General features: G+C 45.9%; 1 protein-coding gene across 1 annotated transcript in view; it reads right to left on the bottom strand.

Moving 5' to 3' along the window:
* Nucleotides 1–18188, bottom strand: part of frem2b (FRAS1 related extracellular matrix 2b) — a 116304-nt gene extending 98116 nt beyond the window's left edge. Inside the window, exons 1-4 of the mRNA XM_036961304.2 lie at nucleotides 13901–18188; nucleotides 13425–13674; nucleotides 12622–13321; nucleotides 9878–9967 (exon numbers count right to left, since the gene is read on the bottom strand). Of these exons, the coding sequence (XP_036817199.2) occupies nucleotides 9878–9967; nucleotides 12622–13321; nucleotides 13425–13674; nucleotides 13901–18162 (5302 nt within the window). The 5' untranslated portion in view covers nucleotides 18163–18188. The remainder of the gene's footprint in view (nucleotides 1–9877; nucleotides 9968–12621; nucleotides 13322–13424; nucleotides 13675–13900) is intronic.
* Between the last annotated feature and the right edge of the window lie 227 nt (nucleotides 18189–18415).

Here is an 18415-nt window from a genome sequence, read left to right as displayed (position 1 = left end):
CGAGAACAGACAGCCATGCCCTCTGTGCCAGATCAACTCTTTCTTATTGCCAGACACTACAGGTACAGGCAGCTCTGGAAGCCATCCAGAACATTTCTCCCTGCTGAACTACTTACTATCATTCATCTGTCCTGGTCATTGATGTGTGTTTATGTTCAAGTCGAAGAGAGAATATTGTTTAGGAAACAGTGGAAGCAGAGAAGACCGAAGGGTTGAGTGTTTCACTGTACAGAATGTAACAGTTACATGTAGCGAGGATTGAATGTTTAGGAAACAGCAGAAGCAAAGAGAACAGATATTTAACTCTCAGACAGCAACTCACCTCTAATTGAGGAGCTATGCTGATCTACACATTAAATCAATTAGAGGCCTTTAAACTCTGCTGGAGGAGTATGATCAGCATTAACTCACCATGGGGCTGTATCGTAGAGACAGACATGCATACACATTATGAAGCATGTTGGTTCCTGGTGGGCAAGTGATGACATGTTTGACTGACTATCAATCAATCACATTTACTTATAAAGCCCATTTTACATCAGCAGATGTCACAAAGTGCTGTACAGAAACCCAGCCTAACATCCCAAACAGCAAGCAATGCAGATGTAGAAGCACGGTGGCTAGGAAAAACTCCCTAGAAAGGCCAGAACCTAGGAAGAAACCTAGAGAGGAACCAGGCTCTGAGGGGTGGCTAGTCCTCTTCTGGCTGTGCCAGGTAGAGATTATAACAGAACATGAACAAAATCTTTTCAGTCTCCTGAGGGGAAATCGGTGTTGTGGTGGCAGATGGGTTGTTGCCTACCCTTACCACCTGTGGATTCATTCAGGAAATCCAGGACCCAGTTGCAGAGGGAGGTGTTGAGTCCCAGGGTCCTTAGCTTAGTGATGAGCTTCGTGGGCACTATGATGTTGAATGCTGAGCTGTAGTCAATGAACAGCATTCTCACATAGGTGTTCCTTTTGTACAAGTGGGAAAGGGCAGTGTGGAGTGCGATCTGTTGGGGTGGTATGCGAATTGGAGTGGGTCTAGGGCAGGTATTCCCAAACTGGGGGTACGTGCCACAAAGGGATGCACAATGCCGTTGGGGGTACGCCAAATAAAAATGCGATTCACATTTTTTTTTGGTACTTTTTCTAGCAATACATTTCTGTTTCCAACGGGGCTATACATTTGGGTGAGGTTTTTTTCTCGCCATAGTAGCCTCGTTTCACTGCCCCCCCAAAAATGTTATCATCTAGTGTTTATCGAAATAACAACACAATGTCAAACACAGGTAGCCTAGTCAAATAATTAACATCCAATCACATTAACCGTTACTCTCTCGCAGGAAACCTTCACTCATGCGCAGACATTTAGAAACATGACCATTTGAAAAATAAGTGACAGTAGTTTTTTGAGCGAGAATATAGACGACTTGAGTAATAAGACATGTATAAAAGCAACAGATACCATTAATAAGAAGGGGCTAGAAGAGTCGTATATGGTGAGCTACTGAGTGGCTAGGACAGGCAAGACCCATACATAATTCGTCCTGCTGGCGCGGATATGGCTGGGACAATGCTGGGGGAAAAGGCCCAAAAAACTATACAGACAATGCCTTCAAATTGAATTTAAATCAGATGCCACTGGCAGATTTCTGGATAGGGCTGCGCTCAGAGTTTCTTTCCTTGGCAATTTGCGCTGTTAAGACACTGATGCCCTTTGCAACCACGTACCTAAGTGAGAGTGGATTCTCAGCCCTCACTAGCATGAAAACTAAATACAGGTACAGACTGTGTGTGGAAAATTATTCAAGACTGAGACTCTCTCCAATACAACATTGCAGAGTTATGTGCATCCTTTCAAGCACACCCTTCATGAACCTGTGGTGAGTTATTCACATTTTTTGATGAACAAATAAGGTTTTATATGTAAGATGGCTAAATAAAAGAGAAAACTTATTGATTATTATTATTTATGCCCTATAAGAGCTCTTTATCACTTCCCACAAGCCGGGTTGTGACAAAAACTCACTCATTCTTATGTTTAATAAATGTATCGTATAGTGTGTGTGTGTGTGTGTGTGTGGCAGGCTTACAATGATGGCAAAAAAATGAAAAATAATTGAGAGTGCGCTGACCCTGGTGCTAGAGGGGGTATGTAGCTGGAGGTTGAATGTTGCAGAGGGAGGTGTTTAGTCCCAGGGTCCTTAGCTCAGTGAAGAGCTTTGTGGGCACTATGGTGTTGAATGCTGAGCTGTCGTCAATGAACAGCATTCTCACATAAGTGTTTTTCCAGCCTTTCAACGCACTGATATGAGTGCTACGGGGCAGTATTCATTTAGGCAGGTTACCTTTGCTTCCTTGTGCACAGGGACTATGGTGGTCTTATAGAAACATGTAAGTATCACAGACTCAGTCAGGGAGGACACTTGCCAGTTGGTCCGCACATGCTTTGAGTGCACGTCCCGGTAATCCATCTGGCCCCGCAGCTTTAAGAATGTTGACGTGTTTAAAGGTCTTGCTCACATCGGCTACTGAGAGCGTTATCACACAGTCATCCAGAACAGCAAGTGTTGCTTGCCTCGAAGCCGGCATAAAAGGCATTTAGCTCGTCTGATAGGGCTTCCCTTTGTAGTCCGTAATTGTTTTCAAGCCCTGCCACATCCGACGACCATCAGAGCCGGTGTAATAGGATTCAATCATAATCCTGTATTGACGCTTTGCTTGTTTGATGGTTCGTCTGAGGGCATAGTGTGATTTCTTATAAGCATCTGGATTAGTGTCCCGCTCCTTGAAAGCGGCAGCTCTAGTCTTTAACACGATGAGGATGTTACCTGTAATCCATGGCTTCTGGTTGGGATATGTACGTACGGTCACTGTGGGTACGACATCATCAATGCACTTATTGATGAAGCCGATGACTGAGGTGGCATACTCCTCAATGCCATTGGATGAATCACAGAACATATTCCAGTCTGTGCTAGCAAAACAGTCCAGTAGAGTAGCATCCGCGTCATCTGACCACTTCCGTATTGAGCGAGTCACTGGTACTTCCTGCTTTAGTTTTTGCTTGTAAGCAGGAATCAGAAGGATTAGTTAACACAACGTGCCATTGGAACACAGGAGTGATGGTTGCTGATAATGGGCCTCTGTACGCCTATGTAGACGTTCCATTAAAAAACAAAATCTGCCTTTTCCAGCTACAATAGTCAACCATGTCTACACTGGATTTCTGATAAGCTTTATGTTATTTTAATGGACTTTTTTTTTTTGCTTTACTTTCAAAAACAAGGACATTTCTAAGTGACCCCAAACTTTTGAATGGTAGTGTATATTTAGCAGATGTTATTGCAGGTGTAGCGAAATGCTTGTGAGAGAAGAGAAGAGGAAGTGGAGGGACTGAGAATCATGTAAAGGCAGGGTGTGTAATGGAGCCACAGGTTCAGGAGCAGAGCAACTGTTACTGTGAACATCAGTCTGTAATCAACACACTGTTCCACAATATAGGATCACTAACCAAATGTTTAAAGAGAGAGACAGATAGACAGCAGCATAGGTGGGGTGTGAGGAGATGGAGTGTGAGGAGATGGGGTGTGAGTAGACATCTTAAAACAGAATCCTGTCTGGAACCTCGTAAAACATGTAGAATAATTCTTACTCTGAAGCCCAAAAGTGATGCTTATAGAAGTCTTATTTCCTGAGGACACATACACGCTCCATTGGTGTAAGTGTGTGTGTGTGTGTGTGGTGGTTTAATTATGGGATGAAAAACATCAGCGGAAATGCAGAGTCATCGTTCTCCTTGGCTGAGGGGGGTGGATTACACTCACACACATACCTAGTATTCCCCCATCCCACACACACTCCCTGACCTCCTGCTGGAGTGTGAGTGCTTGTTCCCTATAACCACGGCATTCAACCAGCTACAGCCAAAATACCCTGAGATTACACAGCCAGAGACAGACCGAGGGTGACAGAGACGGTCCAAATATGTTTTCAGAGTCAACAGAGATTAATATTGATCATACAGTACCAATGACAGCTTCCCAAATGGCTTTCCTGGTCAAAAGTAGTGCACTATGTAGGGAATAGGGTGCCATTTGGGACGTAAACAAGGTCTTGGCAGACGTTGCTACGGACATCAGCTCCTGGATGGTTCTGAGAACCTGGGGAGGAACATCAAGGTGTTTACGGTAGTGACCTGATCTTATCCAGTTTCACAAGGCAGAACTAAGTGACACCTAAAACTGGCCTGCTGGGTCTGGTGTTGCAGACAGTCAAGCGATGGTAACTGGATATGAGAGAGACAGATTCCTATTTTTCTAAGGTACTCAGGATCAATGGTCTAGTCTGGAATGTACTGCTCTACCCAACAGCCCTACTCTATTAGACAACTCAAAATCCTTAGTTACAAACTCACTGTAACACTGTATTCTCATAGCTCACCTTGAAGACTTTTAGTTACAACTGGGATAAGATGAGCATACTTCTGATTGTGAGTTTCAGGCAGGTACTGGTTAGGAAGTGAGTGAAACATCTTCAAGACCTGTCAGCTGAGTCCCGGAGCAGCAGGTTAAGAGGTAGGGTGTGCTCTGAAGAGAAGGAGAGACACATTTTTTACTGACGATAGGGAAAATGAGTGCGAAAGAGAGAAAACAGAGAAAGAGAGCGAAAGAAAGAAAGCACTGGGATGAAAACCAAAAGCCAGGGCAGGGTGTGTGTCTGGGACAGACAAGGACAAACAGGGAGCCAGTTCAATTCAGCTCAGTTCCACTAACACCCTCCTGTCTGGGAAAGAGAGATGCTGCCAGGACCTGTGTGTGCTCAGGTAAACCCACATGAATACCCCGACTGATAAAGAGGTGAAGGAGCTCCAAAACACAACAATTAACCGGCTTAAACATGACAGGTGCTCATCCCCCTCTCCTCTCCTCCTCTCTACCCCTGTCATGTCCTAGTCTAAAAACAGTTATGACACTCGATTTCTGTGTGTGTGTGTGTGTGTGTGTGTGTGTGTGTGTGTGTGCGCCCATGAACTTCCTTTAGAGGAGAGGAAAACAGCTGAGAAGTGTCTCCAAACACAAAAAAAAAAACATGAAGCCACAAACAAATGTGTGTAACTTCACCCTCAGTGATTATTCATTCAAAACCTTGACAAGCCTGACAAGTAGCAAGACACACACATGCCTCTGTGACTGTGACCTCTGTCATCTCTTTTAGCTCAGGATTCATCCACCGCAAAACCAAGACTAAAAGACAGGCTGTGCTTCCTTTATTTCATAATACTAAAAGGAAATGGTTTCTGATGATGAATGGCTAAGCTCCTATTCTTTTCACTGTTCCGATTATATGTCAATCACAGCAATGTGGTGAAGGATGTGTTTGTAAACCTCTGAGGTTTGTTCTTGTCAATGGGGTTAAGAACGCCAATAGATTATACACCAACAGTTTCTCTGACCCACACACAGATACACGAACACACACATACTCACGCAGAAGTTTATCAAGGTAATAAAGGTAAAAGAGGCAATAGTGATCATATGTTATTATCTGTATGTCAAGACCAAGGTTATTACAACCTTATAATGCATTTCAGCATGGTGATATTTACATTTTGCCGATTTAGCAGTGACTTACAGTCAGTGCATTCAACTAAGTTAGGTAAAACAATGACACATATTTAGGTTCTCTACAGCCCCAATCCAGCAAAATCTCCTTTGCAGGTTGGGCAGTGTTCATCCCCTTTCGGAATGACATCAATCACTCAGCAGGAACGGCATCTGGCAGAGACCCAAATCTAACCAGGACAAAAGTTATTAGCAGCTTTACATGGATACACACACACACACACACACAACCAAAGATTGTGTTTTCAGAGAATGCATTTTCAAAGCTCCAGAGTCCAAAGGCGGCGAGCTTTACACCACTCCAGCCGACGCTTGGCATTGCGCATGGTGATCGGCATTGGAAACCCATTTCATGAACCTCCCGGTCAAACAGTTATTCTGCTGAGCTTGCTTCCAGGGGCAGTTAGGATCTCGGTATGAGTGTTGCAACCGAGGACAGACGCGCATCAGCACACGGCTGTCCTGTTCTGTGAGCGTGTGTGTCCTACCACTTTGCGGCTGAGCCGTTGTTGCTCCTAGACGTTTCCACTTCACAATAACAGCACTTACAGCAGCTCTAGCCGGGCAGAAATTTGTACCAGCATACCTGCGCATGCATCTGACAGGAACTCCTAGTACATTCTATATCACACAACTCGTCAGTAGTCAGCTCATCTCTGCCAGTTAAAATATGTAGTCAACTCCCAGCGTAAAGTGGCGTCATTTATCAAGTTAATGCATTAATGGAACTGGAGATTTCAACCTCGACACAATGAATAGCCCTGTGGCTTCATGCCAACATTGATAAAACTAACATCAGTCTTGTAATACAGCATTATGGAAAGCTTGGAATTTCACAAACCACAGTGGGGAGGAAGGAGTCCACGTGAAGCAAATGAGAGCACTCGTGCCTTGTAATGAGTGCTGTGTGTGAGTGGGTTGCGGCAGCTGCATGCTTTATGTAGAGGTTTATGTTAGCTGTGAAAGCCGTAACACACACACACACAAACAAACACACACACACACACACACATACAGGGGAGGCAGCCTCCAGCACTGCTCAGATCATTACTAAAACAACTCATGAAAGATAAGCAGCAAGAGAACAATTACTGACTGCATTTGACATTCACCTACTCCTTGTGAAGTGCCTGTTTGACTGCCAAATGACTGATGAAACAAGCTCAGCTAATGAATGAGTCTGAAAGACAGAGAGCCGACAGAGAAACTCCTGCAGTGTTTTGAGGGAATAGAGAAGCACCTTCATGGTTTATAAGAGGAGATAGAGAAAGAGAGAGAACGAGAGAGAGAGAGAGAGAGAGGGAGCGAGAGGCAAAATGGGAGGGAGAGAAATAGAGAGAGATAGTGAGGGAGGAAGAAAGAGAGGATAGGGTAGAGAGACAGAGAGAGGGGACCGAGCGAGAGGGAAAGGTAGTGGAGATTGAGAAGAAGAAGAGAGAAGCAGATCCATGACAAATAATCCAATTGAGAGGATAATACAGGTATTGACTGGACTTGACTCCACAGCGACAGGAAGGACTTTGAATCGGCTTGAGCATCACCAGCATGATAAGAACCCATTAAACCTTCTCTATGATAAAGCCTCAAAAGTATTGCACTTTACAGGGAATTTGGGTGCCATTTGAAACACCAAGCAGGTTTTATCATAGAAAAGATTGAATGGCTCACACCAGTTAACATCCCCATTAGCTCCTCATTCAGCTACACACAGACTTGCAGAAATAACCTGTATTACCTCACTGAACCCCCTGCTATAATAATCTGTGTATTACCTCACTGAACCTCTCCTGTAATAATCTGTGTATTACCTCACTGAACCCCTGCTGTAATAACATGTGTATTACCTCATTGAACCCCCTGCTGTAATAACTTGTGTATTACCTCACTGAACCCCCTGCTATAATAACATGTGTATTACCTCACTGAACCCCCTGCTGTAATAACCTGTGTATTACCTCCCTGAACCCCCTGCTGTAATAACCTGTGTATTACCTCCCTGAACCCCCTGCTGTAATAACCTGTGTATTACCTCACTGAACCCCCTGCTGTAATAACCTGTGTATTACCTCCCTGAACCCCCTGCTGTAATAACCTGTGTATTACCTCCCTGAACCCCCTGCTGTAATAACCTGTGTATTACCTCACTGAACCCCCTGCTGTAATAACCTGTGTATTACCTCCCTGAACCCCCTGTTGTAATAACCTGTGTATTACCTCACTGAACCCCCTGCTGTAATAACCTGTGTATTACCTCCCTGAACCCCCTGCTGTAATAACCTGTGTATTACCTCACTGAACCCCCTGCTGTAATAACCTGTGTATTACCTCCCTGAACCCCCTGCTGTAATAACCTGTGTATTACCTCCCTGAACCCCCTGCTGTAATAACCTGTGTATTACCTCCCTGAACCCCCTGCTGTAATAACCTGTGTATTACCTCCCTGAACCCCCTGCTGTAATAACCTGTGTATTACCTCCCTGAACCCCCTGTTGTAATAACCTGTGTATTACCTCCCTGAACCCCCTGCTGTAATAACCTGTGTTTTACCTCCATTGAACCCCCTGCTGTAATAACCTGTGTATTACCTCCATTGAACCCCCTGCTGTAATAATCTGTGTATTACCTCACTGAACCCCCTGCTGTAATAACCTGTGTATTACCTCACTGAACCCCCTGCTGTAATAACCTGTGTATTACCTCACTGAACCCCCTGCTGTAATAACCTGTGTATTACCTCACTGAACACCCAGATTACTCCCAGGTCGAGAGTAAGGGTGAGTCGGGCTGGGGGGGGGGGGGGGGGGGGAGAGTTTACAGGAGGTGTTTAGAGGGTCAGAGAGGTGCCTGTGGGAAAAGAGGCCCTTGTCTGAGGACCCCTTTGTATTCCGTCAGACCGTCACGGCCGTGGAAGAACAGAGGAAAGGACACACTGTCAGCCACTCTACTTAAACTAATCACGAAGCACCAGCCGCATCCACCACCATCCACACGCCTCGCACTGCAATTGCATCCTGAACGGGACCCTAGTCTCTGTATAGTGCACTACTTTTCACCAGGGCCCATAGGGCTTTAATCAAAAGTAGTGCCCTATATAGGGAATAGGGTGCCATTTGGGACATAGAGACTGCCTCATCGCAGGCAGAGCTCAAAGTGAGAGTATTTTTCTGCTCGTGGCCCATTCCATACATGGAGCAACTGAATTGGCCAATCATGTTGGGGTGTCTGTTGGAGGCCGTGGGTAGGCTGGTGAAATAGGATGGTGTAAAGCAGACTTCACAGAGCATCTCTTTGTCTAGCCGACAGACAGACATGCGGGCAGGCAGGCAAACAGACAGGCAGCCAGACCTGACAGGCAGCCAGACTGGCTTATTGACTGACTGTCTTTCCTGAATGATTGAGTGAGTGAGTGATTGGCTGGCTGACTGACTGACTCGATGAGGGAATGACTGGTTGGAACACCATACACAAGAAGAATGATGGAAATTCTAATTCCGTCCGCTGCCAGCTGTTTAGTTGTTAGTCTGTTTTCAGCAGCTCTTCCCAAACTTCAATACTATGATTTTTCCAAAACATGACTTACAGTATTTGCCCTGAAGACAGTCAACTAGGTTACGTACCAAATGGCACCCTATTCCATCGCTTAAGGGCCCTGTGCAAAAGAAGTGCACTACATAGGGAATAGGGTGCCATTTGAGACGCAACACTAGTTTCCTCTGTGAATCAATTAATGTTACTTTTATTACATTGCTGAGAGATGTTCAACAGGGGACTTCTGAATTGGACTTGTGCTATATACTGATCCAACATACAATCCAGTGTACAATTCCAGCCTGCTTCCACATCCCCCTTAGAGAAACCTCACCGTACTGTCGGACTACATGCTAAACGTGATAAGATCATGCCCCAACAAGCTGCTGGAGCAGCTGAAGATTCCTTCCTTCCTGTCGACACGTTTTAAACAGATTTCCATCAGTGTCCTCTCTCTGGCATCACTCAAGCAGAACTTCAAGCATCAACATTGTTTTGTATACTGCTGTTGTTTAAAGGGATTACCTGCTGCTCAGCTCTATATCACTGTGATATATCTAAAGCCCCATTCACATCAATGCACTCATCCACTGCATCTTAGATTTTCTCCTTCACTGAAAAGATTAGGAAAATCCTGCATCCACAATGTTGGTTCACAAAACACCTCTCAACTATTAACATAGTTTGATGTGGTATTATTTGATGTAAACCATCAGTAAAACATTTATAGAATGACTTACCATTGTCCTCAATGGAGAAATAGAAGATGTCACTCGTAGCATTGCCACCATCTCTTAGTATGTAGCAAATTTTCATGTCATCAATTTCAGCTGAAAAATAAAATCATATTGATGTAACTTACTCTTCTACTCGTCTTGAAACATATCAGCCTTACATGTATAATTCATGCCATTGCCATGCCTTGCATGTTTCCTAATAGACACTAAGAAAATAGACTGAAAAAATGTTGATGCTGATATGGTAGGCAGGGTATAACACAATACATTACTACAACATTTGATATGCATATCTGTGATGAACAGTTGTAAGGCATTTCTCTATTACAGCTTTCTGATGTTGCTTAAAACTGTTTCCACATGTCATATTACGGAACTACTACAACCTATTTATACACTGTTTGACAACTTATTTGGATGAAGCCTCACCAGTAAAAGAAGAATAAAGTGTTATTGAGATGCAGGAGAGGAGAGCTGATTTAACTCTGTTTAGTGTCAATCTATATATTAGCCTGCTAAAGGACGGGGAGCATAAAGAATTAGACTGCAGGAGAGGAGAGCTGATTTAACTCTGTTTAGTGTCCAGCTATATATTAGCCTGCTAAAGGACGGGGAGCATAAAGAATTAGACTGCAGGAGAGGAGAGCTGATTTAACTCTGTTTAGTGTCTAGCTATATATTAGCCTGCTAAAGGACGGGGAGCATAAAGAATTAGACTGCAGGAGAGGAGAGCTGATTTAAGGCTGTTTAGTGTCTAGCTATATATTAGTCTGCTAAAGGACGGGGAGCATAAAGAATTAGACTGCAGGAGAGGAGAGCTGATTTAAGGCTGTTTAGTGTCTAGCTATATATTAGCCTGCTAAAGGACGGGGAGCATAAAGAATTAGACTGCAGGAGAGGAGAGCTGATTTAACTCTGTTTAGTGTCTAGCTATATATTAGCCTGCTAAAGGACGGGGAGCATAAAGAATTAGACTGCAGGAGAGGAGAGCTGATTTAAGGCTGTTTAGTGTCTAGCTATATATTAGCCTGCTAAAGGACGGGGAGCATAAAGAATTAGACTGCAGGAGAGGAGAGCTGATTTAAGGCTGTTTAGTGTCTAGCTATATATTAGCCTGCTAAAGGACGGGGAGCATAAAGAATTAGACTGCAGGAGAGGAGAGCTGATTTAAGGCTGTTTAGTGTCTAGCTATATATTAGCCTGCTAAAGGACGGGGAGCATAAAGAATTAGACTGCAGGAGAGGAGAGCTGATTTAAGGCTGTTTAGTGTCTAGCTATATATTAGCCTGCTAAAGGACGGGGAGCATAAAGAATTAGACTGCAGGAGAGGAGAGCTGATTTAAGGCTGTTTAGTGTCTAGCTATATATTAGCCTGATAATCTAGGAGGAGGGTTGGTTCTGGAGTGGCTTCTTGATAGGCCGGGAGACTGATATCAGGGAGGAGGGTTGGTTCTGGAGTGGCTTCTTGATAGGCCGGGAGACTGATATCAGGGAGGAGGGTTGGTTCTGGAGTGGCTTCTTGATAGGCCGGGAGACTGATATCAGGGAGGAGGGTTGGTTCTGGAGTGGCTTCTTGATAGGCCAGGAAACTGATATCAGGGAGGAGGGAGTGAGGTGTAATGCTGCCCCTGCTATCTTCTATATTTGATGTCAAAACATTTCCCTTCAAAGCGGCCGGCTCATAAAAATGGAAAGCCATTTTTGGGACACTGCCGCCGGCTATGCCGGATTAGCTAACGTTATTTACTGTCTGTTTAGCAGCGATGGATCTGCCAGAAATATTTAACAGGACTGCAGAAGGAGAAAGCAGAGGGAAGAGACTGGGGGTCAGTAAATAAAGGAGAGAATGCATCCCACCCAAATGGCAGCCTTTTTCCTATAGTGTTTAGTGCACAACTTTTTACCAGAGCCCATAGAAATGCACTATATAAGGAATAAGGTGCCATTTGGGATGCAGCCATATAGAGATCGATTGGGGCCTTGTTCATACATTCCTTACTGACTGTTACTGTTCGCTAACCCCACCTTTTAATTTGTACTGTAGACTGGGCTGTATGTATGTAGTTGTTCTACACTGTGGCTATTTCTGTGGCTTAAACAAATGTTGGCCTGCTTTTACTGTGAGTGAAGCTAACACATCTCTCTCACACACACCCTCTCTCCCCCTACCTCTCTCTCTCCCTCTCCCCCACTCTCTCTCTACTGTGTATCTCTCTCTCTCTCTCGCTCTCTGCCTTCCTCCCTCCTTCTCAGACAGAGTATTCATGTCCTCACTCTCAATTCTTCATGTCTGTGGCACCCTGCCTTCATGTAAGGTAAAATCTGTTGGTATTTACTCAAACACTCTGTAGAAGTTTACTAAATGATGTCTGGGATAGGAGAAACCCCTACCCTGTGAAACCCTATCTTCCTGTCTGTCTGAGGAACTTGTGGAACTCCATTCATGGACTCTCTAGAAATACAAAAGATTTCTCTATCAAGTTAAGCCTGTTTCACAACACATGATTTCTGAACACCTCGCTGCAGTTGCGGCCAATAGCCATACTAGTTACATAGTACCATTATAAAAGGTAAGCGCTATAGTAAGTTCTTAAGCCATTATAAGAGCAACAGCGCTACAGCTCTAAGTGAAGCTCTAAGTGAAGCTTAAGAATAATGAAAAAAAAGCTTTGGACAATAAAGTTGTATTGTAAAAGACTAAAGTATAGTAGAGTATAACTTTCTATTTAAAGTAACGGCCGTCTTACCTTGAGTGAATGTGGTGACGGTAGCGTTGCCTGTACCCAAGTTGATGAGGTATCCATGCTCTGGTCCCACGGTGATCTTAAAGGTGACAGACAGCTGAAGACTATCCCTGTCCTCGGCCTTAAGAGTCTTAGAGGTAATGAGGAACCCCAGGTGACCAGTCTCTAACACCCTCAGGGTGGGCCCCCCTTTATTCACCACGATCTGGGGCACCCCGTTATCCACCAACAGGACCGTGATCTTCATCATCTGGGGGCGCCGCGTCTCGAACACGGTGTCTGGGAACACGTAGAAGTCGGTGTGCGTCCCGTCAGTCACGATAAAGGAGAAAGAATCCTTGGAGGACTCAGTACCGTCGTGTTTGTAGCTGATGAGGTTCTCGTTCAGGTCCTGTTTGGTGAAGGAGGTGACGGGGCGGGTGTTGTTGAAGAGGAGACGACCGTGGACAGGAACCTGGGTGACCGTGAACTTCAGGAGGCGGTCAGCTGTGTCGCGGTCCTCTGCGGTCAGCTCGAAGGGCGTGATGAGTTTGTTCTCTCCCTCGTTAACCACCAAGCCGTGAACCGTTAGAACCGGTTTCTTGTTGTCCACATCGGTGATGGAGACACGGAACGTGCGGAACACAGGGTTGTAACCGTCGGTGACCTCGAACTCAAAGCTGTCCATCTTGACCTCATCATCGGCCGTGTGGATGTAGTACACCTTTATTATAATTTTAAAAATACAAAACAATAAGCCATTTTAAAATGTTTACAGAAAAACAAAGAATAAAATCATGAGTATTAAAACAATTACATTGAAGTACCTTGCTCCCAGCTAGCTGGAGCTGGGTAAAGGAGGAGATGGGCATGCCAGGGCCGTCGGTACACTCCAGATGGCCTCTCTGTGGGGCTCTGGTGATGGTGAACACCAGGTGTTCGTCTGGACTGTTGAGGTCACTGGTGCTGAGCAGGTCTGTGGTCAACGTTACTCTACCGCCTTCTTTCAGAGAGACCCCCTTACTGACCACGTCAGGGAACACCATGTCGATGCCGCCCACCGTCACATAGAAGTACCTGTCAATTGACAGAAAGAATATAACAAATAAACAAAACAAACAATTGCAAGACAATCCGTTAGGAGACACCCTGACACAAGAATCATCATTGTACAATAAGCATAGTGCTATATCCAGAATTACAGATTTCTTTCAATTAATTGTTCATTTTTTTCAAGTTGTTTATTCTATTGTTGTAGTGTATTGTTTTTATTTTAGAAAACACATTTGTATAAATGAAGTACCTGTCGATCAAAGGGTTGATGCCGTCCGTCACGTCAAACTTGATAAGGTCCCGGATTCCTTCCTGCCCATTGTGGATATAGACGATGAGAGCCTGGTCCACCTGGTACTGGGTGAAGTTCATCCCCACTGTGATGTTCTCTAATGTCCCGTAAGGGGTTCTCCTCTGTAACAACCCCTGGCCCGGCCCGTAGCGAACAACGTACGTCAGAGTACTATCCTCAGAGTCCAGGTCGGTGGCTTTTAAAACATTGTTATCGATCACTTTAACGTCTCCTATCTCTATTTCCAAACCGTCGTTGATGGCCATCCTGGGTGTCTCGTCATCTACAGGGATGATCATAACAATGATGGTCTTCTCCACTGTATATTTACCGTCCGTCAGGATTACGTCAAAGCTGTCCTCCTTGGTCTCAGAGTCGTCATGTTCGTACACTATACTGGAGGCTTCCCTGATCTGGTCCAGGGTGAAGTTGGTGACTGTGACAGTGTCGGTGGTCAGCTGGTTGAGGATGAAGCCGTGCTTGGGTGGTTTGGTGATGATGAAAGTGAGTTCGTCCGAGGGGATGTCCGCGTCGGCTCCGTTCAGGATGGGCGTATCGATAACAATATTCATCCCTTCCATAACGACAAACTCCCTCATATAGATCTCCGGCTTCTCATCGTTGGACGGGATGATAGCGATGGGGAAGAAATGTCTCTCGGAGAAGTTGATGCCATCTGAGCATCTGAACGTGAACCTGTCCTCGACCGGCTCCACTCCCTTATGGATGCTTTGGACATAGTAGATGTGGTTCTGTCTGATGTCCTTGATGGTGAATGCACTGATCGCAGTCCCAGACCTGGACTTCTCTGAGCCTGGGGCAGGGGAGATGTTCTCCACGTAGCCTGACGTGGGCTGTACGATGATGGTACAAAGCAGGTCATCATTAGGAGTGTCAACATCATCAGCACTAATGTGAAGAATCTCAATCACATTCTTCTCTCCCTCTACAACAGTGAACTGTGGGCCTACGAACACCTCTGGAGCCTGGCTGTCCATGGGGAGGATGGTGATCTGTACCCTGACCCCCGTGACCCTGTTGCCCCCTACCGTCCACTCATCAGACATGTCTGTCAGCGTCAGGTTAAAGTAGTCGTATTTAGTGGTGAGGCCGATCTCTCCGCTGGTGTGGGTGTATACCACCAGTCCATTGATGATGTCAGCCTGGGTGAAGCTCCCTGATTGAACCCCGTTCACCAGGATCTCACCGAGAACCGGTGGGTCCTCCAGGATGAAGGTCAAACGGAGGTCGTCCGTGTCCTCGTCCCGCCCCTGGATGACGTTAGTCGTGATCTCCGTAGCCCCGTTCTCCAGGACGTCGATGTAGGAGCCAATGGTTCCGGCCGGGAGGGTGATGGTCGGGGTCTCGTCATCGATGGGCTTCACGGTAACCCTGATGGTGATGGTCACAACATGGACGCCGTCACTGACATCCAGCTGAAAGAAATCGCTGGTGGACTCGTCTCCGTTGTGGATGTAGGAAATCCTGTCATTAGCAATGTCCAACAGGTTGAACTGGTCCCCTTTGGTCAAGTTGGTGAAGGTGTACTGGACCGTGCCGTGCTGAGGGGGCTGAGTGACTGTGAAAGAAATCTGGCTCCTGTCCGTGTCTAAGTCCACAGTATCCAGCTCAGCTCTGGTGATTATGTGCGTTCCCCGCTCGAATACAGTGAAGCCAGTGTTGGTTATCTGAGGCGGCTTGTTGTCGACAGGCTGCAGGAATATAGAGAACGTTCCGGTGACAGTGTTCCCTGACGTATCCTCCACCGTGTACTGGACCTGCAGAACGTGGGCTGTGATCCCCAGCTCCAGGTCAGGTGGGTTGTATGATATCTTATGGTGATTGACCTGAGCTTGAGTAAACTCAGTCACTACAGTGTCTGGACTCTCTGTTAACACAATAGACCCCAGTACCACAGGGCTGTTCTCATCTGTGTCTGTCGGGGGCTGGGTGACAGTGTACTTCAGATCCCTGTCCTCTGAGTCCAGGTCAGTGTAGCGGAGAAACTTCTTCCGGAAGTAGGTGAGCTGGTACTCGTGTACAGTCATCTGGAGGGTGGTACCAGGATACAGCTCAGGGGAGATGTCATCCACTGGCAGAATCTTGATGATGAACGAGCTCTGTTCTGATTGGTTAGGGGGGTCATTATCATCCTGGACCCGGAAAACAAACTGGTCCATGACTGTGTCAGTGCTGTGAGGCCCAGTGTGTCTGTAGAACAGTTTCCCATCTGTGATATCCTGCTGCAACCACTCTGTAACCTCTTTCTCATACAGCTCATCCTCAGCATTAAACCTCCAGGTGGATGGGTCTGCTGGGGCCTCTGACTGCCTCAGCAGCACCTCCCCTATAGGCGAGAACGGGGCTTCTATGGTGAACCTGATAGTGGAGTCTTCAGAGTCGATGTCTGCAGCGCTCAGTGTGAGTGGCGAAATGAGCATAATCTGGTTCTTGAAGAGGATTAACCCCGTGTTAGCGTTGATAATGGGCGGCTCGTCGTCCGTGGGAACGATCGTTAGGGGAAACAGGAACTCCACCTCGTGCTTCCCGTCCGTCATCCGGAAGATGATGTTGTCGCTGTACGTGTCGCTGCCGTCGTGCTGGTATATGACCATGCCCCCGTCCAGATCGGCTGGGGTGAAGAACTTCCTGAGTGACCCGAGCACCGTCAACTGGCCATGCCGAAGCCCGTCGACCACCGTGATCTTGACATCATCCAGGTCGTCCTCGTCACTGACCCCTAGGTTATGAGAACTGGACAGTGGTCTGGACTGACCCTCATAGAGAAGCTGACCAGTATTCCTGGTGACTACTGGAGCAAGCGTGTTCATAGGCTTCACTACAATCATGAAAGCGAATGGGTCAGACACAGCCCCATCAGTGTCCACCACCTCAAACTCTATCTGGAAGATACGTTCTGTTTCAGAGTCCACAGACGGAGGCTTGTAGGCTATCTTTAGTTCTTTGAGGTCTCCCTGGTAGAAAGAGGTGATGGGCAGGTTCCGGTCATCTGTGCTGACAATGTACCCCTCCTCGAAGGAGAGGGGGGTGGTGATGTTGAAGATAAGGTCGTCAGGGTTAGACTCAATGTCCTCGGCAGCCAGCATGTCAGGGGTGATGGCTGTCATCACAAACTGATCCACCTCCATCATCATCATGGCCACGAAGCTGGGTTTAGGAGCTGTGTTCTCCTCTCCATCCTTTATACGCACCATCATCTGGAAAAACTCCTGCTTCAGAAAATTACCCTCTTTATCTTGTAATTCCACAATCATTGGGAAATAATCTCTATTGGGTGATTTGTGTGCAGAAGTGTGCTGATAGCAGATATTCATTTTAATAAATTCATCACAATCCACCATTTCTCCAAGTTTTCCCTCATCCACAAGTTTCCCATACCTGGGTAATGCACTGCCACTAGAGAGAGATGTTATTTTACACTGATGTTCACTTCTATCATAGGTGAACTCTAGAATCTTCCTGTCAATGGGGTTACTAGTGCCAAGTAGTTTGTCAACAGTCAGAGGCATGTTTCTGGTTAACACTTCCAACTGTGTGAAAATCACCTCCACTTCCATCATAAACGGGATGATTATGGTGTCGGTATGAGTGTCATATCTGAGCTGTAGCCTCACCCTATCCCGCGGGGGGCTCCTGGACCCGAAGTGAGAATACTTTACGTCATTGGGTCCAAACTCACAGGGAAACTTTTTGGGAGAGAGCTGCCCGGGCCTCTGGGAGAGCGGGTCGTTATCCAGAACCGTGATACTACATCTGTCTCCCGGCTGTACTTGGATTACCAGATCATTGATAGGATCAATGAATACTGCTCTCCCGAAAGGCACGCGTATTCCATTGTTGGCCACCAATATAGCATCTTCTGATAGTTCCGATCTCAACGCGTATGATAATCCATAACTATCGAAAACCTGCGCGGCGGAGTCACCTGTCACAATCACCGCGATCAAAGCAGAGAGCAGAAAAACAGCGCCAGTCCCTTGGCGTTTCCACCGCCGGGAAATAATCCAAGCCATTTGGAGAGAGAAACCACTGCAAAGACACGAATTGTGCACATAAAATCCAGAAAAAAAACTAAGACCAATGCAGCTAAAGTTATGAGAGTATAAAATGAGTGTTGATAAATGTCTCACACGCATCCGTGATGAGGTGTACCATGCTCTCTCTCTCCGCAGCTCTCTTCTATTCAGGTTAAACTTCATACACTTAGAGTCCCCGAGTGAGAGATACGCCCTCTTGTCTGCCGATTGGAGGATATTTATGGTGGAATGCGTTTATTGATTTTTGATTGGATTAAAAATATGTCAATTAAAATCCGAAAACGATAGTGCATGGGTTGGATTTGAAGAAGCAGGTTGAACAAAGTGCGAAATTCTACCGAAAAGTAAATAGAGTGATGTGTGCAGTCAAGTGACCACTTTACCTTAAATTGGCAATCTGCAGTTCAAACAATAC

Source organism: Oncorhynchus mykiss, chromosome 24, assembly GCF_057628025.1.
Source record: "Oncorhynchus mykiss isolate SJ-2025 chromosome 24, ASM5762802v1, whole genome shotgun sequence".
In the NCBI taxonomy this organism is placed as follows: Eukaryota; Metazoa; Chordata; class Actinopteri; order Salmoniformes; family Salmonidae; genus Oncorhynchus; species Oncorhynchus mykiss.
Note: the sequence above shows the minus strand (reverse complement) of the source record. Positions and strands in the feature narration are given on the sequence as shown.